Source organism: Podarcis filfolensis (genome assembly GCF_964270895.1).
Source record: "Podarcis filfolensis genome assembly, chromosome: 9".
NCBI lineage: Eukaryota > Metazoa > Chordata > Lepidosauria > Squamata > Lacertidae > Podarcis > Podarcis filfolensis.
In genome coordinates, this window is record NC_139610.1 from 61738285 (window position 1) to 61764773 (window position 26489).

The 26489-nt window shown below is 44.5% G+C and overlaps 1 protein-coding gene across 1 annotated transcript in view; it reads left to right on the plus strand.

Moving 5' to 3' along the window:
- Positions 1 to 26489, plus strand: part of SNCA (synuclein alpha) — a 55226-nt gene that overhangs the window by 11070 nt on the left and 17667 nt on the right. The window contains exons 3-4 of the mRNA XM_083572005.1: positions 6879 to 6920; positions 8203 to 8348. Coding sequence (XP_083428131.1) covers positions 6879 to 6920; positions 8203 to 8348 — 188 coding nt within the window. The remainder of the gene's footprint in view (positions 1 to 6878; positions 6921 to 8202; positions 8349 to 26489) is intronic.

The following is a 26489-nucleotide window of genomic DNA, read 5'->3' on the forward strand; positions in this document are numbered from 1 at the left end:
TTAAGGTAAAGGTAAAGGGACCCCTGACCGTTAGGTCCAGTTGTGGCCGACTCTGGGGTTGTGGCGCTCATCTTGCTTTATTGGCCGAGGGAGCCGGCGTACAGCTTCCAGGTCATGTGGCCAGCATGACTAAGCCGCTTCTGGCAAACCAGAGCAGTGCATGGAAACACCATTTACCTTCCTGCTGGAGTGGTACCTATTTATCTACTTGCACTTTGACGTGCTTTCAAACTGCTAGGTTGGCAGGAGCAGGGACCGAGCAACGGGAGGTCACCCCGTCGTGGGGATTCGAACCGCCGACCTTCTGATCGGCAAGTCCTAGGCTCTGCGGTTTAACCCACAGCACCACTTGCGTATTACAGTGCTTTAAATGTATGGTGTGAATGTGGCCAGAGACTCAATAACTATGGTGGTACTGCTACTCAGTCTAGATGTTTTGAAATTAATCGACCTTAGTCATGTTCATTAATTTCAGTTGGTGAACTCTTTATTGCATACAATGTTTTTAGAAAAGAGAAGGGAACTTTCTGTGTTTTTTCCCTTCCTGGGTACCATTGCTATAGCACTTAGCATTTTGTTGGCTCTTTCATATAGATAAGCCTGGAAGTTTTGTTGGAATCAGTGCAGCAGAGTGTAGAGCAGATCATTTAACCACATGGCATAATTTTTAAACACGTTAATCATCCAACTGACTTCAAAGTACCCAGCAGGGTCTCGTTTTTATTTATTTGATTAATTTTCTTAACATTCATTAATAGTCACTTTTTGTTAATTGATGTTTTCCCATTAATTATAATTTTAATTATTCCAGTTCATTGCAAGCCATTTAATAGAAAGATGGGAGGGATTAGTAGTGACAAAGGTTGCAATTCTATATTTGCGCTTACCTGGGATTAAGTCCTATCGACTACAGTGGGGCTTAAATATGAATAGACAGGTATATGATTGCAGTAGTAGAGCGTGATGATGTACACATGGTCATGTCATTATACAAAAAGTTTCAGAATCAATTCAGGAATGATTCACACGACGACTTGTTAATCCCTGATATGTATATTGGGTTTTAGCACCTATTTTTGAAGGTGATTTTATTTTATTTGTGCTAATCTTTTGTAGCGGGTGTTCCAGATTGGCGCTTTCTTCATAAGCATGTGTTTTGAAACCTCACAACAGTTGTGGGCCCTGCATTGCGGGGGGAAGAGGGGTATTGAACGAGATGACCCTTTGGGTCCTTTCCAACTCTACAACCTATGTTTCTACAGGAGCAGCACAACTGTGGGGAGTCACACTCCAAGGTGACTATATGAAACCGCACAAAAGAAAATAACAGCATCTCCAACTAGGGTATCCAGTGTGGTACCTTCCGGATGTTTTTGTACTCTACCTACTCTATTGTCCCGCACTAGCATAGTCAATGGTCAGGGATGATGGGATCTGTAGTCCAGCAACACCAGGGGTTCATGACCTGTGTCCCACACAGGCTTGCCAGCTGGTCCTGCTGGTCTCTCAGCCTGAAACCATGAGACCTTCTGTATTGTATTGTGTTGGGTGCCACCCACACTTCCTGCCAAGCGTTGGCAAGATGCCAGGGAGTTCTGGGCTCTCACCCAGGGTTTGGAGAATTGAAGACACAGCAAATACGGTTGTAGCTTTCAGAACTAGGTTTTATTCACATATTTACCCCTTCAAGAGAGGCTTGTTCCCCACAGCAGTGCAGCACTGGAGTGCAAGGCATCTCTACCAGCCATCATCCAGCCAAGATCCATCTCCCCCTTTGTTCTCCCCTTCTTCTCCTTCCCAACACACCTCGCTCTGAAGACTCTCCTATAGATCCCAAGATTCCTCCTATATGGGCCATCAACACCTTTTGTCATATGAATGCCTTCATCCCAGGTGAGGCCCTGGCTTAGCTTACACTTTTCCACTGGCCTCCAATCTTCCCCTCAATACCCCCCAAATAATCAAAATCCTACCATTTATTAATTTCTAGGGTTTAAGGCAGTCCCCCCTCCTAAATCTGTAATAGTATACCTAGGATCATCTTACAATTCTATGATCATCTCTGAAAAAAATATCCCTTGGTAACCAGGAGGGAAATATGGAAATCAAAAACCGGATTATTTAATAAAGGCATGGCTGCTCTGCCTTTGTCACGTGAGATGACCTCATGCTTGCTATGGAACCGTAAGGTAGCCTGCTTAGTAAAGATGCCAGACTGTCTGTGGGAGATCGACCCCCTGCTTGCACATCGGGGAAATGGCCAACCATCAGAGCAAAGGACAAAGAAATCCCTTTATTTCTTCTTCGACTGATTTGTAAAAGAGAGGAAAATATGTCAGGCAAATCAGTGGAAGTGTGTGGGAAAGAAAGAATGAGTACAAAAATTCTTTGGATGGGGCTGGGGTCATCACCCTGGGGCAGATGTTGGGGTCCCAGTGTTTTGCCAGGGCCCAGTGCTGTTACCCACCTGCCCTCCCCTTCTTTTATTTTTCCAGGCCCAGAACTTGGACTAGCACCAGATGGCCGGGTCTAGGCAATCATTCAATTCCCTGCAAACCTCCTTACCTAGATTTTCTTTGGCACATGTTGTAAACAAAATGTGCCCTTTTTCCCTTATGGGGTATCCAAGAGCCCATTACATAGGTTCCCTATTGGTAGGAGAAAATAACAGAGGCCAACCAGAGAATATTGAGAAGCAAAGCAGCTAGTAAGCCTGATCTTTATTGATCTGTTGCAACAGGGTGCTCCCTCACATGCAGGAAAGGAGGAGGGACCCAGAACAAAGGTGTGTCCACCCTTATATAGACATTTTAAATTGCCCTGCCCTGGAGCTCAAGGCCACCTCTCCATACATCATACCTACATCACAGAAGGGGTGTAGTTCAAGACCACCCCTCCCAGATACATCATACCTGCATCACAGAAAAGGCGGCCTACAGCAGAAATCTGAGTGCGTTGTTTATCTCGTCTGACAGGTTACCTGTTAATGCTCACTTGATTGGATACCCTGGGAAGCCTGGCCAGTCTTTTGTAATGATAGATACTTACTTCCTGAGCCAGGTTACAGGCTCACCCCATTCAAACACAGACAGACATACCCTTAAGACAGGATTTGTGAAGGAAAAGACAATGGGGAGGCTTTTCTATTTTCCTTTGACCTTTCAGAGAAAACATTTGGTCAGTCTGAGAATAAAAAATGGTTTCAGGTCAGTCTTCCTGTGCTGATTTATGTACGTGCTTGGTTGGTACATTTATGAACATTTAATATATATCTAAGACCTTAAAATTCTTATCACAGTGGGAAATTGAAAGGCAGACTAGACCCAGCTGCAGGCTGCTGTCTAGAGAGCAGAGCCACCACTAGGATAGCCGTGTGCCCCAAACAACCCCCTGTTTGGAAGGATTATCAGAAAGCAGTCCTCCCTTTGAAGGAGACCTCTGTTTGAAAGGCTGTCTGGTCCAAATCTGGGTTAAAAATTTAAAACCTTGAGCAGGAGCCTGGAAGCTGCCCATCAGCAGCTAGCACCTGAATAGCAGATGGTGTCAGTGTGAGAGGTGCTGTGATCCAGTTTAAATAACAGCAATCGCTGCTAAATTTGCATCTGTATAAATTTAGCATATGCACATGATGTGCTGGCCTGTGTCCTCTTTCTTTTCTTCTTTGTGATGCAGAACTGGCCACTCTAGCCCACTTCAGCCAGGTAAGCCCACCTTGGCCCACTGACTCAAGAAGTTCCCCATCACTTTGCCTCAGGATGCCATGACTTTGCAGGTAGCAAAAATATTTTGTTTATTTATGATGTTTCTAGACCACCTTTCCTCCAAGGAGAACAAGGTGGCAGACATGGTTCTCTTCTGCGCTTCATACTCAGGACAACCCTGCGAGGTACGCAAAGGTCAGAAACATCAGCCAGTGATTTGAACCCTCGGGTCCCTGGTTCAGTGCAGCAACCTGACCACTGTACCAAATGCTACATTGTTCTTCTTGTTGTTCACTATTTCTCTTAAGTTACATAACTTACGTTCATTTCATTGCAAAGGACACATCTAAACAAATCATAAGGGACGCAGTTGGCGCTGTGGGTTAAACCTAGGGCTTGCCGATCAGAAGGTTGGCGGTTCGAATCCCCGCGACGGGGTGAGCTCCCATTGCTCGGTCCCTGCTCCTGCCAACCAAGCAGTTTGAAAGCATGTTAAAGTGCAAGTAGATAAATAGGTACCGCTCTGGCGGGAAGGTAAACAGCATTTCCGTGCGCTGCTCTGGTTCGCCAGAAGTGGCTTAGTCATGCTGGCCACATGACCCAGAAGCTGTACGCCAGCTCCCTTGGCCAATAAAGCGAGATGAGCGCCGCAACCCCAGAGTCGGTCACGACTGGACCTAATGGTCAGGGGTCCCTTTACCTTTACTTAACTACATAACATTTGCAGATTTTAAACCAACAACAATATGATTGAATACTGATCGCATTCGCTTGACTGATATCCATTCCTGAACACAGATGAACACACCAACTGCAACAATTACCACTTCCTTACTCACTTTTATTGGAATTTCCATAACATCCCTAATCATAAACCAGGAATTATGGATTGTTTTCTCGCAGTGTGAAGCGGGGGTAAAGAAGTGGTTGTGATTTGCTTCTCCACAGCAAGCCATCGTTTATGGCCTACCATGATGTGCAAACATAGCCAATGTCTGCCCCTTCAGCCCAGCTGTAGTAAAATATTATATGGGTGCCTTTTAGAAAACAATTTGTCAGATTCTTTTACCCATACATTACTATGTTCTCACTTGAAAGGTATAGAAATGATACATGGCATACCTCTGCCAGTCTTACGGATTGCAAAAGATTGCTCTGCCAGGATTTCGTACCTGGAACAGTAACTGCATCCCTCATGGCTGATTCACATATTGCTTTTTTCCTACATTTTGTAGATACTGGAATCATTTTGATGTTTTCATTCTTGGCACCATGGTGTCTGCAGAAAGTGGTAAACACATGACTCTATCCTGCAGTCACTACATATATTAGACAGAGAAGGAAGGACCATAGAATCGTAGAATTGTAGAGGTGGAATGGACCCTGAGGATCATCTCGTCCAACCCCTCCAATGCAGGAATATGCCGCTGTCCCTTGCAGGGATCGAACCTGCAACCGTGCCATTAACAGCACAACACTCTAACCAACTGAGCTATCCAGGCTAGCAGGTGACAGGTGTGTTTCACATACAGAAAATCCCAGTTTCAATCCCTGGCATCTCTGGTTGAAACAATCAGACAGATGATAAGAAAGGTATCAGTTTGAGATTTGGAGAGCTGCTGCCAGTCGGAGTAGACTAGACTGGGCTGAATGGGCTCAATGGTCGGATCTGGTATAAGGCAGCTTTGTATGTTAATGGTGTTGTATAGACCTTCCCCTCCCGCCTGCCAAGGTAGAGTGAGTCTTGAATCTGCAAAACGGAAGTTATCCTCTTTGTGCAAAATGACAGCTCAGGGCATGAAATACCATGTTCCTTTCTCTCTTGCTAGCCCACACTCTCCCAGTCTTTTCCAGATCACAGAACTGCAAACAGCCCTACTTTACGGCACTATAAGCAGACTTCAGGTATTGATAGCATCCTATGAAACTGAGTTCTAAGGATGCTTCCAGGCAGGTGTTGTGGGGGCAGTGGAGCTCATGCATACAGGTTTTTCACAGCATGCGCATGGTGTTGTTGGCATCAAAATGCCAGCTTCCATTCCCTCCTTCCCCAATTTAACCCAATTACCCTTTCTGTTGCAAATCAAGTCAGTTAAAAACAACAACCACGATCCTGTTGCCAACCTCTTTCTGACATCTGAAAGACCTACTTGCAATCTTAAGCTCCCTGCATCTGAAAGCAACCTAACATTATATTATCATTACAGTTGCATGAAACTGTTATATCTGGCCATCAGCCATTCCTTTTCTAGGAAGATGGCTTGTTTAATGGCTCAGTTGTGAGTGGTTGGTGTTTTCTCAATGGGAGCTGAATGCTTAATACATATACTGTATAGAGATTTCTCTTGAGTGTTGGCCATCAGAGCTTTGAGAGGGTGATCTCCAAAGCAAACAGTAAGGGGAGAAGCTGATGCAAGGTGTGTGTGAAGCACTCTCTTTCCTCCAAAGGATGGCGTGAGCTGGAACTTCTCACCACTTGGGGCAGGGCAGAGCACATATGTCTTCCTGTTTAGTGATTGGCCACCAGTTACTATGGTTGTTGTTCATTGGTTTGTTAATGTCAGCGTGGAGTGCAGGCCACACCCTTCTGGTCTGAGTGAGAACCAAAGAAAACAGTTTTCCAGTTTTGTTGAAACTGGTTTTGAGGGACTTGCTTTGTTTACATGCAAACAGAAGAAGCAGTCTCTGTGGGTGGATTGTGGAGGGTTGCCATTGGGCTTTGGGGGAGCAACAATGCAGTCCAATACATTTCGACTTAGAAGTCAGTCTCATTGAGTCAAATAGGACTTGCTCCCAAGTAAATGTGGATACAAACCACCATGCATCCACCTACCTCAGTCAGTAGAGCATGAGACTCTTAAATCTCAAGGTTGTGGGTCCGAGCCCCACATTAGGCAAAAAGATTCCTGCTTCGCAGGGAGTTGGACTAAATGACCCTTACGGTCCCTTCCAACTCTATGATTCTATCTTTGGCTCAACAAATACAGAAAACTATTACAAGTTTTCACAAGAAAACTGGCTCTGTAAAAAGTTGCCCTCCAAGCTTGCTATTCCTTGGGGAAGTGGGGTGCATATAAAATACTGTGATTCTCTGCCTGCATGTTTACTAAAAACCGTTTTACTGAGCCCCGCTGCTTATTAATTCTTCTCCTTTTAAATATATATTTTAAAAAACAGGTTCGAAGACCAGGGACGGAGTTGTTCATGGGGTTACAACAGGTAAGCCCATCACTGCATCTCTGTTTCTAAATCCATGCTAAACCTCCCACCTATCCCTTCAAGAGACCTTTATTTCTGAGTAGGCTCTGATTCATGGAGGCAAGTAGGTGTGGGATAAAATCAAGCATGCTGGAAAGCACACAACTCAGTCTTGCTGGGGAACAAATGTGCCCGCAGCTATAACTTTAGCACAGGCAGAGAACCTTTTCTGCATTTCCCCTGAAACAATCTCCCTGGCCTATTGGGATGAGGAAGAAATTCAATTCAGTTCCTATTTAAAGGCGAGCCTACCTAACGGGCACTTTCCAAAACAATACATGAACTGAAACACACCAATTCACACTTCTCTGCATTTTGCAGTGCTCAGTAATGTATATTAAAAATGCACATGCTGGGATAAAGCGTATCGAAAAATGCACATTTTAGTGAAAATAAGATGCAAAGAATGTAGAGGAAAATTGCTTTGCAAAATTGTGTACATTAGGCAAAGTTGCATATGCATTTCTTAGCAGAAAATGCTGATGAATTTTCAGGAGGACATAAAAAAATAAATAAATCCTGCATTCTTCCCTGCCCACCCCTCACCCCCTTTAGTGCCCAGCTCCATGCATGGGGAAATGTTAAGGGGGCTGGTAGCTGATCTTGTCTACTCTCCCTTCTCCTGCCCCACAAAGCACAAAGTCCTGGGACAATGATAGGATTGCAAATCTTTGCCATCCAGAGAAGGCTAAAATATAACATGCATAACATATTTGCTCATGTATTTCCCCCTCCCCCAGCAGTTATTTAAAAGAAATACGGTTGTATTCAATGGAGCACTAAGCGAAATGCTCCTTCATTGCAAGGATTTCTCCTTCTGCAAAGGAACGTTTTCTTCCTTTTTCTGCTCCCCACGCACCCGCTAAGTCTAACATAAATCCCAACCTGTTTGGAAAAGTGATGAAGTGCAAACCTGGAAAAATGAGAAACCAAGAGAAACCCAAAACTGATGGGCTCTCCTGTCCCTAGAGGTTCCACATGCAAAGTTACATGCTCTGTCACTGATTCTGTAACCCAAGGAAAGGTAGGGTTGTGCTCAGGCTAGCAGGTCTGGACTCTGGGCTGCTACAGCATGTGTTGCTGTGGGAGAGTCCCACATGCCATGAAGTCTTGTGGAGAAATCTTCCTGAAGGGAGACTCACGCAGAGCCAACTTGCTTTTATACGATGTCAAGAGCTGCGAGCAGGTCAAGTTTACCTCAAAACCGAAACCTGAGGGGATTTGCCTTTTGCCTTTTCCACAGTGGCAGAGAAAACTAAAGAGGGAGTGTCAAACGTGGGAGGAGCTGTAGTGACTGGCGTCACAGCCGTGGCACAAAAGACAGTGGAAGGTGCCGGAAATATCGCCGCTGCCACTGGCTTTGTCAAGAAGGACCAGTTGGCCAAACAGGTTAGTTTACCTACTATAAATCTGAGAGGGATGGATTTAATGCTGATATTTTTCTGTGGTATTTTTATGCCTTTTAAATGCAGAAGCAGGGGAACCGGTGGCCCTCCAGACGTCATTGGGCTACCGATCCCATAATACTTGACCACTGACAACACTGGCTGGGGTTGATGGGATTTGGAGTCCACAGCCCTGTTTTAAGATTGTCTACAACTTAAGCTCTACCCCCCCATCCCATTTTTCTTTACTACCTGTTTTTGTTGTTATGTCCAGGTAACTGCCGGACATATGATGGGATACTACTTGTTGCCCTGCCCCTCACTTCAAATAATTGTGTTAAGCATTACCTCACCCCACAATATACTCTGTCTGAATCAGCACAATGCGCAGCGCTATGACAGCCAACCCCGTGTTTGTTTAATATTTCACGCTTTTATATCTCACCCTTAAAGTAGATCAGGGCAACACACACGTTTCTTCTCTGTCCCTCTGCCCTAGTTTTATCTTCACATTGGTCTCTGTGAGACCAATATAGCAATTGGCTCACCCACACTCAGAGGTGAGTGTCGTTTCTGAGTGTGGATTTAAAACAAAGTGTGCCCAGTCTTAGACCCCATAAGCACTATACATTGGTTTTTGTTGTTGGCATCTGTCTGTCTTGAGAGACAATGGAGTGTGCCTCTGGGGCCAAAGTCAAACTGCTGGGGAATCGCAGAGCCTGCTGTGGCTGCAAAGACCGATAACTCATGATGGCAGCCTCTTGCATTGTTTTTGCTGAGTTAACAGCACCAAAGTGGCCACCCCAGGGGTGCAAGCCGTGGCAGTGTGTATGGAGGTCCTGGACTGCCCAGACCACAAGACCCTTTTCTCAGCCTTGCTGATGTGGTTCAAAGGAAAGCAGAGCAATACTTTTGACAGCAGCTTGGCAGAGAGAGGTGTACAACGCCCTTTCCAACGGTCTTAGCTACTTTACTCTGGATTTGTGTAGGGTTTACTCCTGGCCGTGTCCGGCCTTAAATAGGGCAGGCCACACCCCCAGAGCCAGCCAATTGGCTGGCCAGGGTGTGACACGGCCGGGAATCTCCCAATCGCATGGAGCTGGGCTCCAGCCGCCCTGCACATGGTGGGGCCGTGAAGCCCACAACCCCACTTCCTCTGTAGGGCGGAAGTGGCTTTCTTCTCCTGAAGGTGACCCACGAGGCATTTAAAGCAGGATTGTAGCACTGTAAACAACCATGGTTTTTGCCAAACAATCCTAGTTGTCAAGGGTGCTGAAAGTAGTTAGAAGACTCCCTGTTCCTCTCACAGAGCCACAGGGCTCAGACTTCACTGGGAAGAGAGATGGATTGTTAAGCTGCTCTGAGAATGTTAAACTCCATTTTCAGTTTCTTGTCTTCTATAAAAGCCTTGTTGTGAGTAACTTCTCTCCGGAGAAATTGTAGTGGCCTCTTTTTTTTTGGCAATTCTTCTCTACTTCATTATTATTATTGATAAAGGAAACTCTGTTTTACTGTGCATTTGGTTTAAGCTCTTTTCTAATGCCATTTTCCAACATTTACAATGAACAAGCTACAAACCACTAGGGAACCTGGTGGATCGCGATTAAGAAGAAAGCCTCTCTCTGTATTTTTTATTACTTGTGCATCTTTCACACAAGTAATACTTGTAATTATGTTGGAATCAGGAAGGCCGTTTTTATTCATTCTATCTGCATGGCTCTCAGAAAACATACTCATTGTGGTATAGCAAAGAAATAGGAAGACAACAGTGTGTGTTTGTGAATTGCTCCTTCATTTTGGCCTCACTCTCGTGGTCAACCTTCACTGGGGCTCCCTGTAGGATGGGCTCCCCCAATTAAAAGGAAAAGGGAACATTTTAAAAATTTCCCTCTACTTAGAAAACGTGGGTTTCTCCCCGACTTTCCAGTATGTCTTCAGCAAAGAAGTTTGCATGACTATTGATCAAAATTAGCCCTTTTAAGGCAGGTTTTGGGACAGCTAAATTAATTGTGCTACTATATCGTTTTTGGCTCTTCTGATCTGATCTTCTCCTGGCTATTTTGTTGTTGTCGTTCTTGGCTGTGATTTATTGTATTTAGATTCTGCAATTGTGAGCCATTCTGAAGGTTGTTGGGTTTAAGCCAAATCCTTAAACAAGCTGACATGGTAATAAAGAAAATTGGGCTGAAAATTGTGTTTGCAATATGAAGACATTGAACAGCAACATTCCAAACTATTGGCAACTTGGAAATCAGAGTTCTTTTCAACATCTGACAGCTGCATTCCACAAGTTGGTGGGTGGATGGTTTCTGGATTTTGTCGCTGGAAAGGGTGCAGAACTTTTAGAAAGTTCTGTCATAAAAGTATGGCAAACTACTGAGTTCTCCAGAGATCTTCATCGAGCAAGCTATTAACATAAAGTGGGGAATGTGCAAGCAGAAGAAAAAATAAAAAATGCAAAGAATTAGGTTAATACAGTAGCCATGAGGGCACTTTGTAGACACAAACAATGTTTGAGAGACAGAGCTGTAGTCTGGGAAGTTCCCACTCAGGGCTTGCTCCTGTTCTGAAATGGCAAGATGGCTTCAAATCATTATTGTCTCTTATTCCTCCCACCCCCTCATCAGCAATATGAGAATTGTAATACTGCTCAGCCTTGCGGGGGTGTTTGAATAATTATGTGCTTAGATACAATATATCTGTATATTACCTCCAACATCTATATGTAGATAAGTACAAACTGGGGAGTCAGGAAAGGTAGAGAAGGTATGTTGCTTTAGTCCCACCACTGATAAAATCAATCTTAAATGCAACTGATTCCCCCTCGAAACATTGATTTATTATCATTTAAAGTACAACTTATTTAAGGATTATACCGATCTTCCATTAAATACTTGTTCAACCCACGTCGGGATGAATTCATGAGGTGAGTCAACAATGCAAGATAAATGCATCCGCCTCTAACAGCTTTTGCACTCACATGTCACAACAGCTTAATTATTTGGTCGTCTGCTAGATCCCAGTGGACAGTATTTTCATTGTCCAGAGCTCTCAAGGCATAATTTTAAAAGAGATCAGATCAGCTTCTAATATATACACAGAACGTCTGCCTTAGGGAGAAGAGGGGGAAGGAGTTGAAAAAGCACGAGAAGGATTTATTACAGAGTTAGAGAAGGATTATTTCCAGACTTTGAGAAGATTTTGTTCGTCTTCCACACCCCACCCCAAACAGCTTTAAAAGGGCAGTCCCTGGAAAGGTGATTCAACTGTGAGACACTTGGCATGACGTTCAATAGATGGAAGAAGAAGGATGATGATGATGATGATTACCACACCCAGTAATACTTCAAAGTGCTAGGTTTACAATTGTGGAGGCTCAAGTGTGTTCTTCAGCTTGATCAGTGGTTGTATAACTTCTCTCTCAGAGTCTATTTAGTCCCCAGGCATAGCTGCTGGCACATTAGGCTGCAAGAGGATCCTGGGTCCTTTCATGCGATATTCCTGTTTCCATAGAAGGCTGGCAAAGAAAAATAAGCCCCATGCTCCATCCTAGAAGAAGAAACAGCATTTCAGTGTTGTATTATCTGCAGGTGGGGAAGTGGATCTGACCAACAGACCAGATTCCACCCTCGCCAGGCCTGACAGGTAGGCAGGGTCACTCACCTGGCAGATGCTTGGCATCATTCTGTCTGGTGACCTGTCTTCCTTTGCCCATTGCAATCCAGCATTTCTCAACCACCAGCACTTTCAAAGTCAGCACCTTTGCAAGTGTCTATGGGGAAATAAGTGGGGAATACCAATTAATCCTGAAGTCCCATGTGTGGAGGGAAACCACAAAAGAAAAAGGAAAATGGCTGCCTGAATTCAAAAAGCGCAGGGCTTGACTCACTCTCTAGAGATTTCCACCAAAGGACTGTGACCCTGCATCTAGATAATCTGCTCATGCACCCTTTCACGGCGCATGCTTTGATAGAGGTTGGGTTCTGCTGGAGAAAGGAAGAACCTGCTTCCTGGTTCAGAACCACAGCGGGCTAAGCCCTCAAGCTATTAGCATTTTCAAAATGGCGGCCCACAAGCTGAACCATGGAGAAGCAGAGAGGTCATATCTACTTCAAAGTGGATGGCTCCCCCCACTGAAGAATCCTGGGAACTGTAGTTTAGCCCTTACTGGGCTACAACACCCATCATGTTTAACAAACTACAGCTCCCAGGATACTTTGGGGAAAACTATGTGCTTTGTATGTATGGTGTGGATGTGACCGGAGTACAGTAACCCTAAAGAGCTGGGCTGCACATAAACCAAGGCCTGGATAGACACCCTTTCTTTAAGCTGTGTACAGCATGTTATTCAGTAAATTAGCATATATTTTTAGGGCATGTTGTGTGAAGAGCATTCACAGGATTGAATGCATATTTAGCACTTTTTCTTTCCACCTCCTACACAAGCTATGAGACGAGCTTTCTGAGTTGCTGGAGTTCTCTGCAAAGATGGGGGGTGTGCTTAATTTTTCAGGCACGTGACTTGCTCTCTGAGATCGAGTGAGAACTGATGGTGAACTGCAGAGAGAACTCTAAACGAGGGGAGGATGACCTACACTGCAGTAAAGACCACGAGAGTCGGATCAGGGGAGAGGGCAGCAGGGAAGTCAAAAGAATAGTGCCCTCTTGTTTTCAGATCACACATTACTTGGGAAAACTATTATGTGTTTATTTAATTTTAAAAAAATATGTGTAGCACATGATCCGTAAAACAACTGTCTTTTTTTGCAATTTGCTATCTAGTATATTAAGACTGAGAAGTTTTCCACAGCTATGTTCTGTAGGTTCTCGCTTTGACATTTCCCAGTCTACTTCCATGGGGAATTGTGTGCTTTGTGTTACAAGAGGACCTGTCAACACACACCTTGCAGGGTCCACATGTTTGAAGCTTGTAATTTCATTTCAGCGGGGCTCTTTGAGGCTTAAAGTCATTTGGAGATGGCAAGAGCAGCCTGGCAATGATATTCTGGAGTCTCTTCGGAGAGTATTTTATTTCCTGCACAGAAGAATAGTTGACGTAACTGTGTTGTCCATGGCTGACTTCCAATTTTCCATGTTCAGACCATTAGCAGTTGCTGCGTTGCAATATCTTGTTTGCTATCATCTCTCCCTACTCCTTCAGACTCCAAACATAATTCAGAGAAGGACAGGCGAATTGTATTAAGCTGTTTCGGGTTGCCTTAGGCTTTCCAGTTTTTTAAACACTGTGGCAGACATGTCTTTAGGTGTAGGTCTTGGAAATATCTTTTCAAATTGTCTCTCATCTCTGGGTTGTCTCTTTTCTTCCTTCCTCTTTTCTTTGAACTTGGCTACTGTTTTGTTAAATGGTTGGGCTGGATCCATCATAGAAATGTCATTCGCCACGAAACAAAGCCCATGAAGTAGACTCAGAAGAATAGGATTACCAAAACAAGGCAAAGTCAGGAAGTCAATTTTCATAATGTGAGAATGTATAGTGTCATTTTGGAAGTATTTTTATCTTGGCGTCAAATGCCATTAAAATGTGCATCTTATTGTACGATTAGCTAGGCTGCTCAGGAATTGGTGCATGTGTGTTTAAAATTCATGTAAAAAGTATTATTCATGCCTGATTATAAGCTACCTACTATTAGTAATGTTAAATATATATGGCTAGAGCAGTGACAGGGAACTTGTGCCCCACTTATATATTGTTGGACTACACCTCCCATCATTCCTGGCCATTGATCATGCACACTGTGGCTGATGGGAAGAGGAGTCCAACAAAATCTGGAGGACCATAGTTAAGTGGCCAAGTCTGTCTTTCTAATAGTCACTCCTGAGGGTCAAGTTACACTTAAGGGGGCATTTTTCAAAGGCTAAGTGTTGCATGTGGGATAATTTTTGTTGGAATCAAAGCTCTCCTTCCCTATATGATTTGATCCTGATGTGGTCCTGCACACTATGCATTTAATGTAATGTGTAGTTTGACCCTGAGTCAGAGCTGATTCAATGCTGTTACAAAGAAAAGGGAAAAGAAAAATCAAGAATCACCGAATCTTCGTCTTTTTTAGTTTCCACAGAGAATAGAAGACACTGATTTATAGGAATTTAAGGTCACTTTCTGTGGAAATGTGCTGTGCTGTGTTTTCCAGTATTTTCCACAATGATTTCACACAGACTTCATGTTCAAATGATGAGGTTTTAATTTTATTTTAAAAGCTATGCCAGCAATTTTCTAGCATGGGAAAGATGTTCCTTCCTTGTGAGAAATTTTGTGCTTCTCTGTGGCACAAAGGTTGGTTGATGAATGAAAATGTCTTAATATAAATTGAAAAAGTGCACAGTATGAGGGCTAGGATTCAAAGAACCAGGTACGTGTTTTCACACATCCAAGAGGGATTTGGAGTGGTTCAGATTTGGGGAACCTGTGTCCTTCTGGATGTTGTTTGACTCCAGTTCCCATCTTTCCCAGCCCCTATGATCAGAATGACAGAAACTGGAGTGCAGTACAATCTAGAGAGACACAGGATCTGAATTCCTGCAGCAGACAATGATTATCATCTGGTGCCCCAGATGTTGTGGAAGGTGTTGACCCATCCTAGAACCTGCTTGGAAGTTTTGGGTTGTTTTGGTATATAAATGTGAGGTGATGTGAGTTGTACAACCTCTGGAGGACACTGTACTGACTACACTTGCTAGACAATTCTGAGGTAGGTGGTCCAGTGGTCTGACAATGGTATAAGGCAGCTTTCTGTGTAACTGAGGAATACACCCCACTAGGAGTAGTTGCAGTATAATAATTAGAGTGCCTGGCTGTGACCAAGGAGATTCGGGTTCTAATCCTCATTTGGTCATGGAACTCACTGGATGATCTTGGACCTGTCACTCTTTCTCAGCTTGCCACTCAGAAGGTTGGCAGTTCGAATCCTGTGATGGAGTGAGCTCCCGTTGCTCTAACCCAGCTCCTGCCAACCTAGCAGTTCAAAAGCACGCCAGTGCAAGTAGATAAATAGGTACCACTGTGGTGGGAAGGTAAATGGCGTTTCCGTGCGCTCTGGTTTTCATTACAGTGTTCTGTTGTGCCAGAAGCAGTTTAGTTCTGCTGGCCACATGACCCGGAAAGCTATCTGTGGACAAACGCCCTCAGCCTGAAAGCGAGATGCGCACAGCAACCCCATAGTCGTGTTTGACTGGACTTAACCTTCCAGAGGTCCTTTATCTTTACCTTTACCCTCATGAAGTAAGCTCCTACCTTTAATCTCTAGTGTCTGCATTTAAAAGGATCTCATGGAGAAGTTATGGCAAAGACCTTGGTGATCAATCTCCATTCAGGGCATGAAGTGAACCAGATAGACTTTGCATAAGGAAGCACTTTCTGTTCCAAAAGTTGCTGGAAACTGCAGGAAGGGAGAGTGCTCTTGCATTCAGGCCCTCCTCAGGGTCAGCACAGTTGATTGGACCAGATGGGCCATTGGCCTGACCCAGCAAAGCTCTTCTTGTATTCTCAAAAAGCACCATGTTTTCTGAAAAATAAGGTCTCCTCCGCCATTGGGTTATTAAACCACTAATTCACCAGACACTGCCAGAATGAAACAAGACATCAGTGAATAAATAAAGTCCTACATCCTACGCAGCTGAATGCCGCAAATAGCCAATATTTTCCCCCTTACAAAATTACACAACAAAAAAGTAACAAAAGGCCACTGGAGGGTTCATTTCAAATGCCCTCTTTGTCCATTCAGGACATGTTGCTGTGTTCCTGTTGCAAAGGAATGTCCAGTGTTCTGAATGCTGCATTGTACAGTTTATTACCAAGACTTCATTTCATATCTAGTATATTAAGGCATAGCATCTTGGCCAATGAACTGAGCGCTGGCCCTGCAATATCTGGGAAGAGAAAGTGTAGCTGCCAGATCAGTGGAAACACTGAGGAAATGGAACCAAAGCATTTCTTTTATTTGGTTCACTATCAGAAAACTGGTTTTAAGAAAAAGGTTGTCAAGTAAAGCAAATGCAATTCACTTTTCTTAAACCCCACACAAGTTAATTTCACACAGACACAGAGAGAGAGACACACAGCCTTCTTTTTTATCCAGGCGTCCCACTGAAAGAGATAATAGCAAGGTTGCACAGAGACCTAAACAACTTGATACACTCTTCCTACTTAGTGACTAACCCAGATAAGTAATTATTGGGCTTTGCGTGCTATAAAGACCACTTCTCTCTCTGAAAAGCCTGCTGAGAGAATGAGAGGGGGGAAAGGGTGAGCACTGAGGAGTAAGGCCAGGACAGCTGCAGCCCATGACTAAGGGCCACGTCTTGTGTGACGTGGGAGAGACAAGCCACATCTGATCCATACATTTAAAGCACTGTTATATCACTTTGGGCTTCCCCCAAAGTATCCCCGGAGCCGTTATTTCTTAAGGGTGATGAGAGGCTGCAATGCCCACAGTAGCTTAACAGTCCTTCTTCCCAGGGAACTTTAAAAAATATATGAATGCGTTTTGGATTCCCGCCTCCCCCTTGTTTTGTTTTTATGCTGGTTTTCAAGTATGTGATATTTATTTATTGCTGTGAGTCGCTGTGAGTAGCTTTTGTTTCTTTTTTTAAAAAGTAACTAATAAATACAGTCGTGATTCGGAAGTTGAACGGAATCCGTTCCGGAAGGCCATTCGACTTCCAAAACATTCGGAAGCCGCGAAAGTTGCGTCGGGCGTTCCAAAGAACGTTTGCAAACCGGAACACTCACTTCTGGGTTTGTGGCGTTTAGGAGCCAAAACGTTCAACTTGCAAGGAGTTTGGGATCCAAGGTATGACTGTGCTAAATAAAAATAAATATTACATGTTTTTAAGCAGATGCTGCATGGTAACTGATCAGGGTTGGCACAGCGGTGGATTTCGTCTAGTGGTAGGGAGCTGGTTTGATTATCATTCAGGTTTGGTTCCACTTCTGGGATTGTACGCACTTTGCTGCACCAGCAAGCAGCAAATTAGCTAAAGGTCAGCCTTTAAGAATGGATAGGGCATCCTAGGTGGTCAACCAGCTCATTCTCTAAGCCAGATTTGTTAAGTATAATAGATTTAATTGAGATATATGTGTATCAATGAAGGTTTAAAGTGGAAAATGGCTAAATGTGTATTGCTAACATTGGGGGTTTTACACAGTAGTTTTCCCAAGGGGCTCTAAGCTCCTAAATGGGTTAGTGATTACCTACCGATTGTTTTCTAGTTACAGGTAGGTAGCCGTGTTGGTCTGCCATAGTCGAAACAAAATTAAAAAAAATCCTTCTAGTAGCACCTTAGAGACCTCAGATACATGTGTATCTGAAGAACTGTGCATGCACATGAAAGCTCATACCAATAACTAACTTAGTTGGTCTCTAAGGTGCTTCTGGAAGGAAAAAAATTTCAATTGTTTTCTGTTACTCTAAACTGTTGTCACCTTAGATCAGGTGACCAAGGTACTGAGTTACAAATTCGCCATCTTGAAAGGGTGGTGGCAGTTAGTTCTTTCTCTGAATGCCACAAGGAACAGAAGATGTAAATGAAGCTCTTGAGGAAAACAGCTCCAGGGAAATGGATGCTGTTAAAGAGAGAGGAAACTTTGCTTATAGGTCTGCTGAGCCTGTGCTGCACAGCACAAGACATTCTAAGGATATCTTGGCTGTGTCTTCGATGCTTATGTTTTGTTTTGAAGAGTTCTGCCAGTAAAAAATTTGAATAATATTTTTGTGGGCATGGAGAAAGATTTCTTCCAACAGGAGTCAGTGCTTCCAGTCACTTCGAACAACACAATATTGGAATCTGCAACAAGTTTCTCATGCCACTAATTTACTATCTTCATTTTCTTTCTTGGTTGGCCTCTGTGAGACCAGGATGCTGGTCTAGGTGGGCCACTGGCTTGATCTAACAGACTCTTCTTACGTTCTAAAATAGTTTTGTCTCTGCCTCTAATGTTTGAACTCTGTGGCACAGCCAGTGACGCTGATTAGCAGCAGGCAACAGCAGCCAATTTCATTTATAAGCCAGCCTGAGACATCCAAAGGGTATATATGATCCATATTTTTTTAGGATGAGCTTCAGTTCAAGAGGTCCTGCCGGCATCATCAGAACATTGTTATACTACTTCAAACTCTTGATGAAGTACCTGTTGAGGACTCAGCTACTTTTTCACCATCAAGGGGGAGGAAATATCACAAATGAATTGTAGGTAATAGGTAATCACAGAGACAGGAGATCCAACCGTTGTGTGGCTCAGTTATGAAATGCTCCTGTCTTTTGCTTCCCTAAATCCATTCTTCTGTCTTTCAGAAATTGCTCTTAAATGCCAAATGTTTTCCCGATTCCTCACTCTGTTTCCCCCCATGTAGGAAGAGATGAGTATGGCAATCAAAAGCAGTAAATCTAGCTTCCCACAAGCCATTATTCAGATGCTTCCTTTCATTGCAGGGTATAAATTGGATTAGTAATGATAGTTTGGGGAAACTTTGTACTTGTTCCTCTTGCTTTTATGCAGCAGGAGACCTGAAGCCAAAAATCTCTTCTTCTGATACCTACATTTATTATACTTCTCTTTTACACCTATGATCTCCACCAGATACTGTACTTCCTGCAATCCACAACTGAACATCTGCTGCCCTTATGTGACACCCATCAGCTGCCTGATGTGGCCTCCTCCCTTTGCCCAACAGTAGGATCAGCTCCAGCTAGAACCCTGGTCCTGGGATCCTCTCCTCTCTCTGTCTCTCTTAACAGCAATGCCAGAAGTGTGATAATTTAGGTCAGGACTAGGGCACAGATGGAGTGTTTAACACTTTGCCTCTGTGTCATTTCCCTGTTGACTTCCCCCACAAAACTGTTTGTAGGAAATAGCAGTGTTGGAGGTCAATAGCACATGGAAGGAAGAAGCTTTCATTGGGAAAACAGAAAGCAGAAAGGGCCCTACTATCACAACTGTATGTTCCAATCTAGATCCTGTTCACAAAGCACAACCACATCAGCTGGGGCTGATAGGAATGTAGTCCAAACAGCTAGAGGTCATTAAGTTAGTGAAGACCAGGCTATGGATTAATGTCAAACTGTTCAGTGAAGCCAATGATTGCTTCTCCAAAGGGTATTTCTAAGACAAGAAATTTTTCAGAAAAATGGAAGCTGCTGTTTTTGTTTTGTTGTTATTGTTGTTTGTTAAAATACCCTCCAGAATATTGTACACCATCTCACCATCTTGTTTGAAGACCCACTACAGCAAGGTATTGACTCAGAATACACATTCCATCACTTAAAAATGGAGATCTTTGGGAGAGATCATTATTATTCAGGAAATATGCATATGCACCAGAGGCAGAATTGCAACAGCACAAAGAAGCCCGTGTGACAGCTCTTGACCTTTGAGTCCTCTGCTGGATGCCTTTGTAGTACCTGGGAAGGGGAAATTCCACTTGGTTGAAACCCAGCAAGCTGACCTGCGCTGATCCTTTTGCTCGGAATTGACTGGAAAAGTGAGAAGGTGCTCATATAAGCAATAAAAGAACTCTGAAGGAAAGATGGCAGTGAATATCGTGCTTGAGATTGGCATTCACCTCCCAGAGGGTGGCAGTTTTTGGAGAGTGGGGGAGGACTTGGGCAAGATTGGTTCTCCTCCTTCAGTGAGCCTAGTCTCCTCACTGATAGGGGCAGCTGTTGTTAGTTGCTGCTGCTCCAATGCATTGTCACGTCCACCTTCTGCTGTGCCCAACAGAGCCAGTGAGTGAACAGGGAGTAGCCAATATTACTCCCAGTTTTTACCACTGAAGGTCCCTGCTGTGATGGTTTGGACTCGGAGCCAGAGGAGTCTCAGTCCGCACTGGATCCTTTGACTAGTCTGGGGCCTGATTCTGAAGAGCCCCAGTCTGCACAGGTTCCCCTACAACAAGCACCAGCAGGGCTGAGTCAGGGGCCTGAGCCTGCCCTGGCTCCAGATGCGGGGATTACCTCGTTGCCTTCAGCTGGGCCATCACTTACAGTTGCTCCACTACCAGTTGGGTCAGGAGAGGCTGAGGTGGCTTCTGGGTCTAGTAACCCACCAACATCTTCCGAGCTGCAGAGACTGATGTCTGAGAGAAGGAGAGACCTGAGCACTCGCAGGAGGAGTGCTTGCCTTTGGGCGAGACAGGGAGGTGAGTCACCGGGGGATCAGGACCGGCCGTTACCCCGACAGAGATAAAAGGCTGCTGGACCCCGCCCCAGGCTGTGGGAGCAAAGTTGCTGTTTGTCAGAACCTGCCTGTGATCCTGTGCCTGACCTTGCCTGGTTTCCTGCCTCGTGTTCTGCCTTGGTCCTCTCGGACTGACTCATCGTGGAACCCTTGGATTTGGGACCGGATCTGGACCACGTTGCTCGGGTTACCCCCGGGCCCAGCACACCTGCCTTCCCACAGCTCCCTAAGTCTCTTCCTCCCCTGGTTCCTTTGCAGGTAATCTGAGGCTCCATCCTCTTGCCTGTCATACCTCTTCAGGTTATGGGAGACCAGTGGAGGAGAGGAGCTGGTCGCAGCAGGAGTGGGAAACACCCATGTCTCTTCACCAGCCTGACTCATCTCTGCCTCTTACCCCCACCCTCTACTTTTCTGCTGCAGATTCTGATTCTGATTCCAGGCTTCTCTCTGCCGCATACTCTCCCTGATCACTAAGCCCTGTTACCACTTCAGCTTCTGACACCTTCTCCTCCCAGTCTTCTCTCTCTGACCACTCCTTGTTGTCCTACCAATCCCCGGGCTCTGAGCCTTCTTCCCTTGGGGTTCCCCAGCTGGTTCCTCCTACCATTCCTCTCCGTCCAACGGGTCTGTAACAAATAATAGAGAGAAAAGGAAGCCTGTTTCTGTATGTTATGTTCCAAGCACAATCAGTCACTGGCATTGCTTCGGAATTATGTGTAAAGCCACCCGTTCCTTCAGTTATATCTCTCTTCCATCTATGCAAATGTGAGAGAACGCACACAAGTGGAGTCCTGTATCAGCGCCAGCATGCTCTTAAAAGCTGGTATTGCTACATAATTCTAGACAGCTTGTCAGTATTCATTAGCTCAACCGCAAATGTTACTTATGGGAGGGAGAGTTGTGATTATTATCCTCAAGCTGCTCCTACTGTACTTGTGGTCTGCGTAGCCTAACTTCCTATTTGGTTTTCAGTCATATACCCTCAGCTGATGGAACCCAGTGATCACCTTTCAGATTATGTAATGCCATCAAATAATTATGGTGAACCCAGGGAAATTCCTTCTTGCTCTCTCTGCTGCCCACAGCATGTGTTTTTTAAAAAATCATGGTTGGGTGTGAAGAACAATAATGTGTGATGGACAGTAGTGTGTAGTGGCTGTGGAAAAGGCAAATTCCTTTGAATTGAAAATAAAAACTGCCAAGAACATAATGCAGTTATAGGAACTGCGCAACCACAGTTGGAGTACTGTGTATAGCCCTGGTCACCTCACCTCAAAAAAGATATTGTAGAGTTGGGAAGGGTTCTATGATTCTGTGAATTTCCTTTTAAAGCTATCTTAAGTTTATGGTTGTCACACCACACCTTTAATTTAACTATGTGCGGTATGTGCGGAAGTATATTATATTACTTTCCCCCAAGAAGCTTAAGGTGATGCACATGGCTCTCCACCTCTCCATATGCGGTAGGCTGGGCTGAGAGGCAGTGACTAGCCCAGGATAACCCAATGAGCCCCATGGCCAAGTGGGGATTTGAACCCTGGTCTCCCAGGTCCTATTTCAACACTCGAACCAGTACACCCCACTGTCTCTCTATGCCAAGAAGAGGAATGGAATGGTTTTATGACAACATAAAAAAAGCCCAGTGGCTCTGGAGCAGGAAGACTGGCAAAGCCAATCATGCACACTCTTCAAGTTAGTAGCAGATGTAACCTGCACCCTTAAAGCCAATAATAAGGTTTTGCCTGCTTCCGGAGGGTAATCAGCTAAGTGAAATGCTTGCTAGCTTGCATGCTCATCTCCTTGAATACAGTGGTACCTTGGGTTAAGAACTTAATTCATTCTGGAGGTTTGTTCTTAATCTGAAACTGTTCTTAACCTGAGGTACCACTTTAGCTAATGGGGCCTCCCGCCGCCACCACGCAATTTCTGTTCTCATCCTGAAGCAAAGTTCTTAACCCAAGGTACTATTTCTGGGTTAGCGAAGTCTGTAACCTGAAACGTCTGTCACCTGAAGCGCCTGTAACCCGAGGTTACCACTGTATTCACACTTTACCCTAGTAGTTTACGAGTGCTGGGGAGAATCCAAAAAGCTTTCATGTTCTAATCATCACTGCAGGTACTTTCTCCAACCGAGTGATGCCTTTTCTTTCAACTGGAAGAAATGTTAAACACCATCCTGGTAGACGGACGTTAGTGTATGCATTGTACCTAAGGGAACTCTTGAGAGAGAAACTCACAATGTCAATAGCTGCAGAGCAACCACTTCAACAACAGCAAGAGCCTTTTCTTAGGTGTACTGCAGATTTTCAAACACAGTTTGTGGCTGTTACTCTCTCCGTATACAGCATAACATTACAGTTCAGCAGGGAATAACGCTCAAAGTGCTTGTTGGCTCCCCTACCTCATGTATCTTTTGCCATAATGGCCTTGCTCAGCCTCCGTGGTCAGAGGTAGCAATGCTTCTGAATGCCAGTTGTTGGAAATTGCAGGATGGCAGAGGGCTCTTGTGTGCTTCCCACAGGCATCTGGTTGCCCACTGGGGGCCCAGGATGCAGGACTAGATGGGCCACTGGCCTGATCCGGCAGGGCTATTCTTATGCACTTATCCCTGCCCTTCTCTCTGTAATGAGTCACGCTAGGTGAAATGGCGATCACCGCAGATGGTAACAGCAGTCATGAAATTAAAAGACGCCTGCTTCTTGGGAGAAAGGCGACGACAAACCTAGACAGCATCTTAAAAAGCAGAGACGTCACCTTGCCAACAAAGGTCCGTATAGTTAAAGCCATGGTTTTTCCAGTAGTGATGTATGGAAGTGAGAGCTGGACCATAAAGAAGGCTGATCGCCAAAGAATAGATGCTTTTGAATTATGGTGCTGGAGGAGACTCTTAAGAGTCCCATGGACTGCAAGAACATCAAACGCATCCATTCTTAAGGAAGTCAGCCCTGAGTGCTCACTGGAAGGACAGATCGTGAAGCTGAGGCTCCAATACTTTGACCACCTCATGAGAAGATAAGATTCCCTGGAAAAGACCCTGATGTTGGGAAAGATGGAGGGCACAAGGAGGAGGGGACGACAGAGGACGAGATGGTTGGATAGTGTTCTCAAAGCTACCAGCATGAGTTTGACCAAACTGCGCGAGGCAGTGGAATATAGGAGTTCATGGCGTGCAATGGTCCATGGGGTCACGAAGAGTTGGATATGACTAAACGACTAAACAACAAGAACAGGTTAAATGGCATGGGTGGTGGTCAAGAGTCTGACATTTCACACAGGTAAAATGCCCCAGGATTACTGCACTAAGTTTCCCACCATCATCACTGCTCATTTTTTAAGGCTCCCCTCTGTTTTTTATACACTGTCCTTGTTCACACAACACAGCAAGCCAAACTATGGCTTACTATGTGGTGTCCCAGATTGAAGCCACTTTGCTGTTGTGCTAAGTCAAGGTTTGGCACAGTGAACCAGGACTTGTGGTTAAGCTCTCTCCTCAGTAACCATGCCAAAACCAAGATTAAAATCATAGAGTTGGAAGGGATCCCAAGAGTCATCTAAGCCAAACCCCTGCAATGCAGGAATCTCAACTAAAGCATCCAAGACAGATGGCCACCCAACCTCTGCTTAAAAACCTCCAAGGAAGGAGATCCCACCACTTCTGGAAGGAGTCCATTCCACTGTCGAACAGCTATTACTGTCTGAAAGTTCTTCCTGGTGTTTAGTCGGAATCTCCTTTCTTGTAGCTTGAAGCCATTGGCTTGGGTCCTACCCTTCGGAGCAGGAGAAAACAAGCTTGCTCCATCCTCCATGTGACAGCCCTTCTGATATCTGAAGTTGGCTATCATATATCCTCTTTTCCAGGCCAAACATATCCAGCTTCTTCAACCGTTCCTCATAAGACTTGGTTTCCAGACCCTTGACCATCTTGGTTGCCCTCCTCAGCACACGTTCCAGCTTGTCAATATCCTTCTTAAATTGTGGTGCCCAGATTGTCCCAGAAGCGCCATGCCACCATCCAAAGGCACCCTGAGAGGGACCTGCCCTGGAAGGAAGACTGAGAAATGAGTAGCTCCTTTTGCACCAGGTCTGCTTGGGGCTTCCAGCTTCCTCCCACCTCTCCTTCCCCTCACCAGCCTGTCTTCAACTGCGTATGGTTGAAATTGCCTATGTTAAATGCATGCAAGATGGGGGTGTTGCTGTGCTCAATCTCCTCTGGTCCTAGAATAGAATGTTGTATGTATGGAGCCCCATAGCGCCAGCCTTATTCACAGCAGTCTGGTAGCAAACCCATCTAGATCCTAGAGGACAGGACTGATCCCTGAAGAAATATAGCCTTAGGCTAGCAACTCAGATAACATTTAAAGACAGCATCTGCAAAGGCAAAGATGGGGATAAAATTGGAACACTGATTTTATCCCTAGAGGTACCAGAAAACACAGACTGTGAACAGTTCGAGAAGGTGTAAATAGTATTTAAATTTTTTTTAAAAAAAATCAATTTCTGTGCAATACACATCTCATGTTCTGAATAGCTAATCATGCCAGGCAGCATAAAATGTGGGTGTTTCTAGTGACATTAATAAGCACGTAATCAAGAATACAATCCTCCCTGCCGTAGCCTAATTTAGCTGAGGTTACAGCATTTTCTGTACTGCCCTCCATTAATCATAGGTAAGCACAATTACAGTTCTCTTACCTCATTTTGAGAAGACAAATAATGCACCCAGAGAGCATGAGTGTTTGTCAGTCCTAGCCACCCCTTAGTACATATTTATTAATGTTTCATCTGGAAATTGCATTTGTCTGAGATTATACATGGAGTAAGTCTTGCATGTTAGAAAATACAACTCACTCGCTTATTTGTAAACACTGAAGTCATTACTGTGCCTGCATATATGCGTGAACAATGATCTAGTTAGCATAATATGCATAAGCCTCAGAACTCATGCTCCCTCCACCTCCTTCAGCATGGCCATGATGAGGAAACTGGAAGCTTTCGCTTCCATCTTCAACTAACCACAATCACTTGTTTGTTGTTGTTGTTGTTTAGTCGTTTAGTCATGTCCGACTCTTCGTGACCCCATGGACCAGAGCATGCCAGGCACTTCTGTCTTCAATCACTTGTTACACCCCAACAAACTGTGGTTAGTCTTAACTGGCTTAGAAAATAACTCAGCATTTTTAAATGACCCTGGGTACCAGTTAAGACTAACACAGATTGCACATTTGGACAAAATGAGGAACTGCAGTTAGTCAAAAATGAAAGTGAAAGCTTCTGGTCACTCAGGCTCATCCCTATAGCACTAAACCATGGTCTGATGCTAACATGAAAATGCTGGTTGCTGTAAACCACTGGAGGACTGTTGTGCTTGGTTCCTTCTTGAGGGTTTTCCGCAGGCATCTGGGAGGCCACCATGAGAACAGGATGCTGACCAGGAAGTGACCTCTCCAGACAGCAGAACAACTCTTCTTTTCTTATCTCTGTGGCTGCAATCTCCTGGGTGACACGGACACTGTTAGGCAGTTGAATGCACATGCATATTCCATCCATTTTCCTCCCTCCCAACCATGCTTTTTCACGGCCCTGGGCACTGGCAACCCATTCTACACCACTGCTTCCAACTCTACAATTCTATGAATCTATGAATCTCTGGCCTTGGAGGAGCAGTCAGATTTTCTAGTTTCCTCCCTTCCCCTTCGCCCCCATTCGCGCTCTCTCTCTCTCTCTCTCTCTCTCTCTCTCTCTCTCTTTCTCCAGCTGGTTCACTTTCATAAAGGTCTCCTCTGCATCAGGGTCCCTCTCCCAGGTATCTGAACGTAAGAAAGAGAAACACAACTGAGAATATTATGTGTCCATATTCAAAAATTCTGTTGGTCTTGTTTAACAAGATGGTCTCATTAAGAAAATGCTGAACTTGTAACCGAATAAAGCTGCTAAATATTTCATTGCATACCA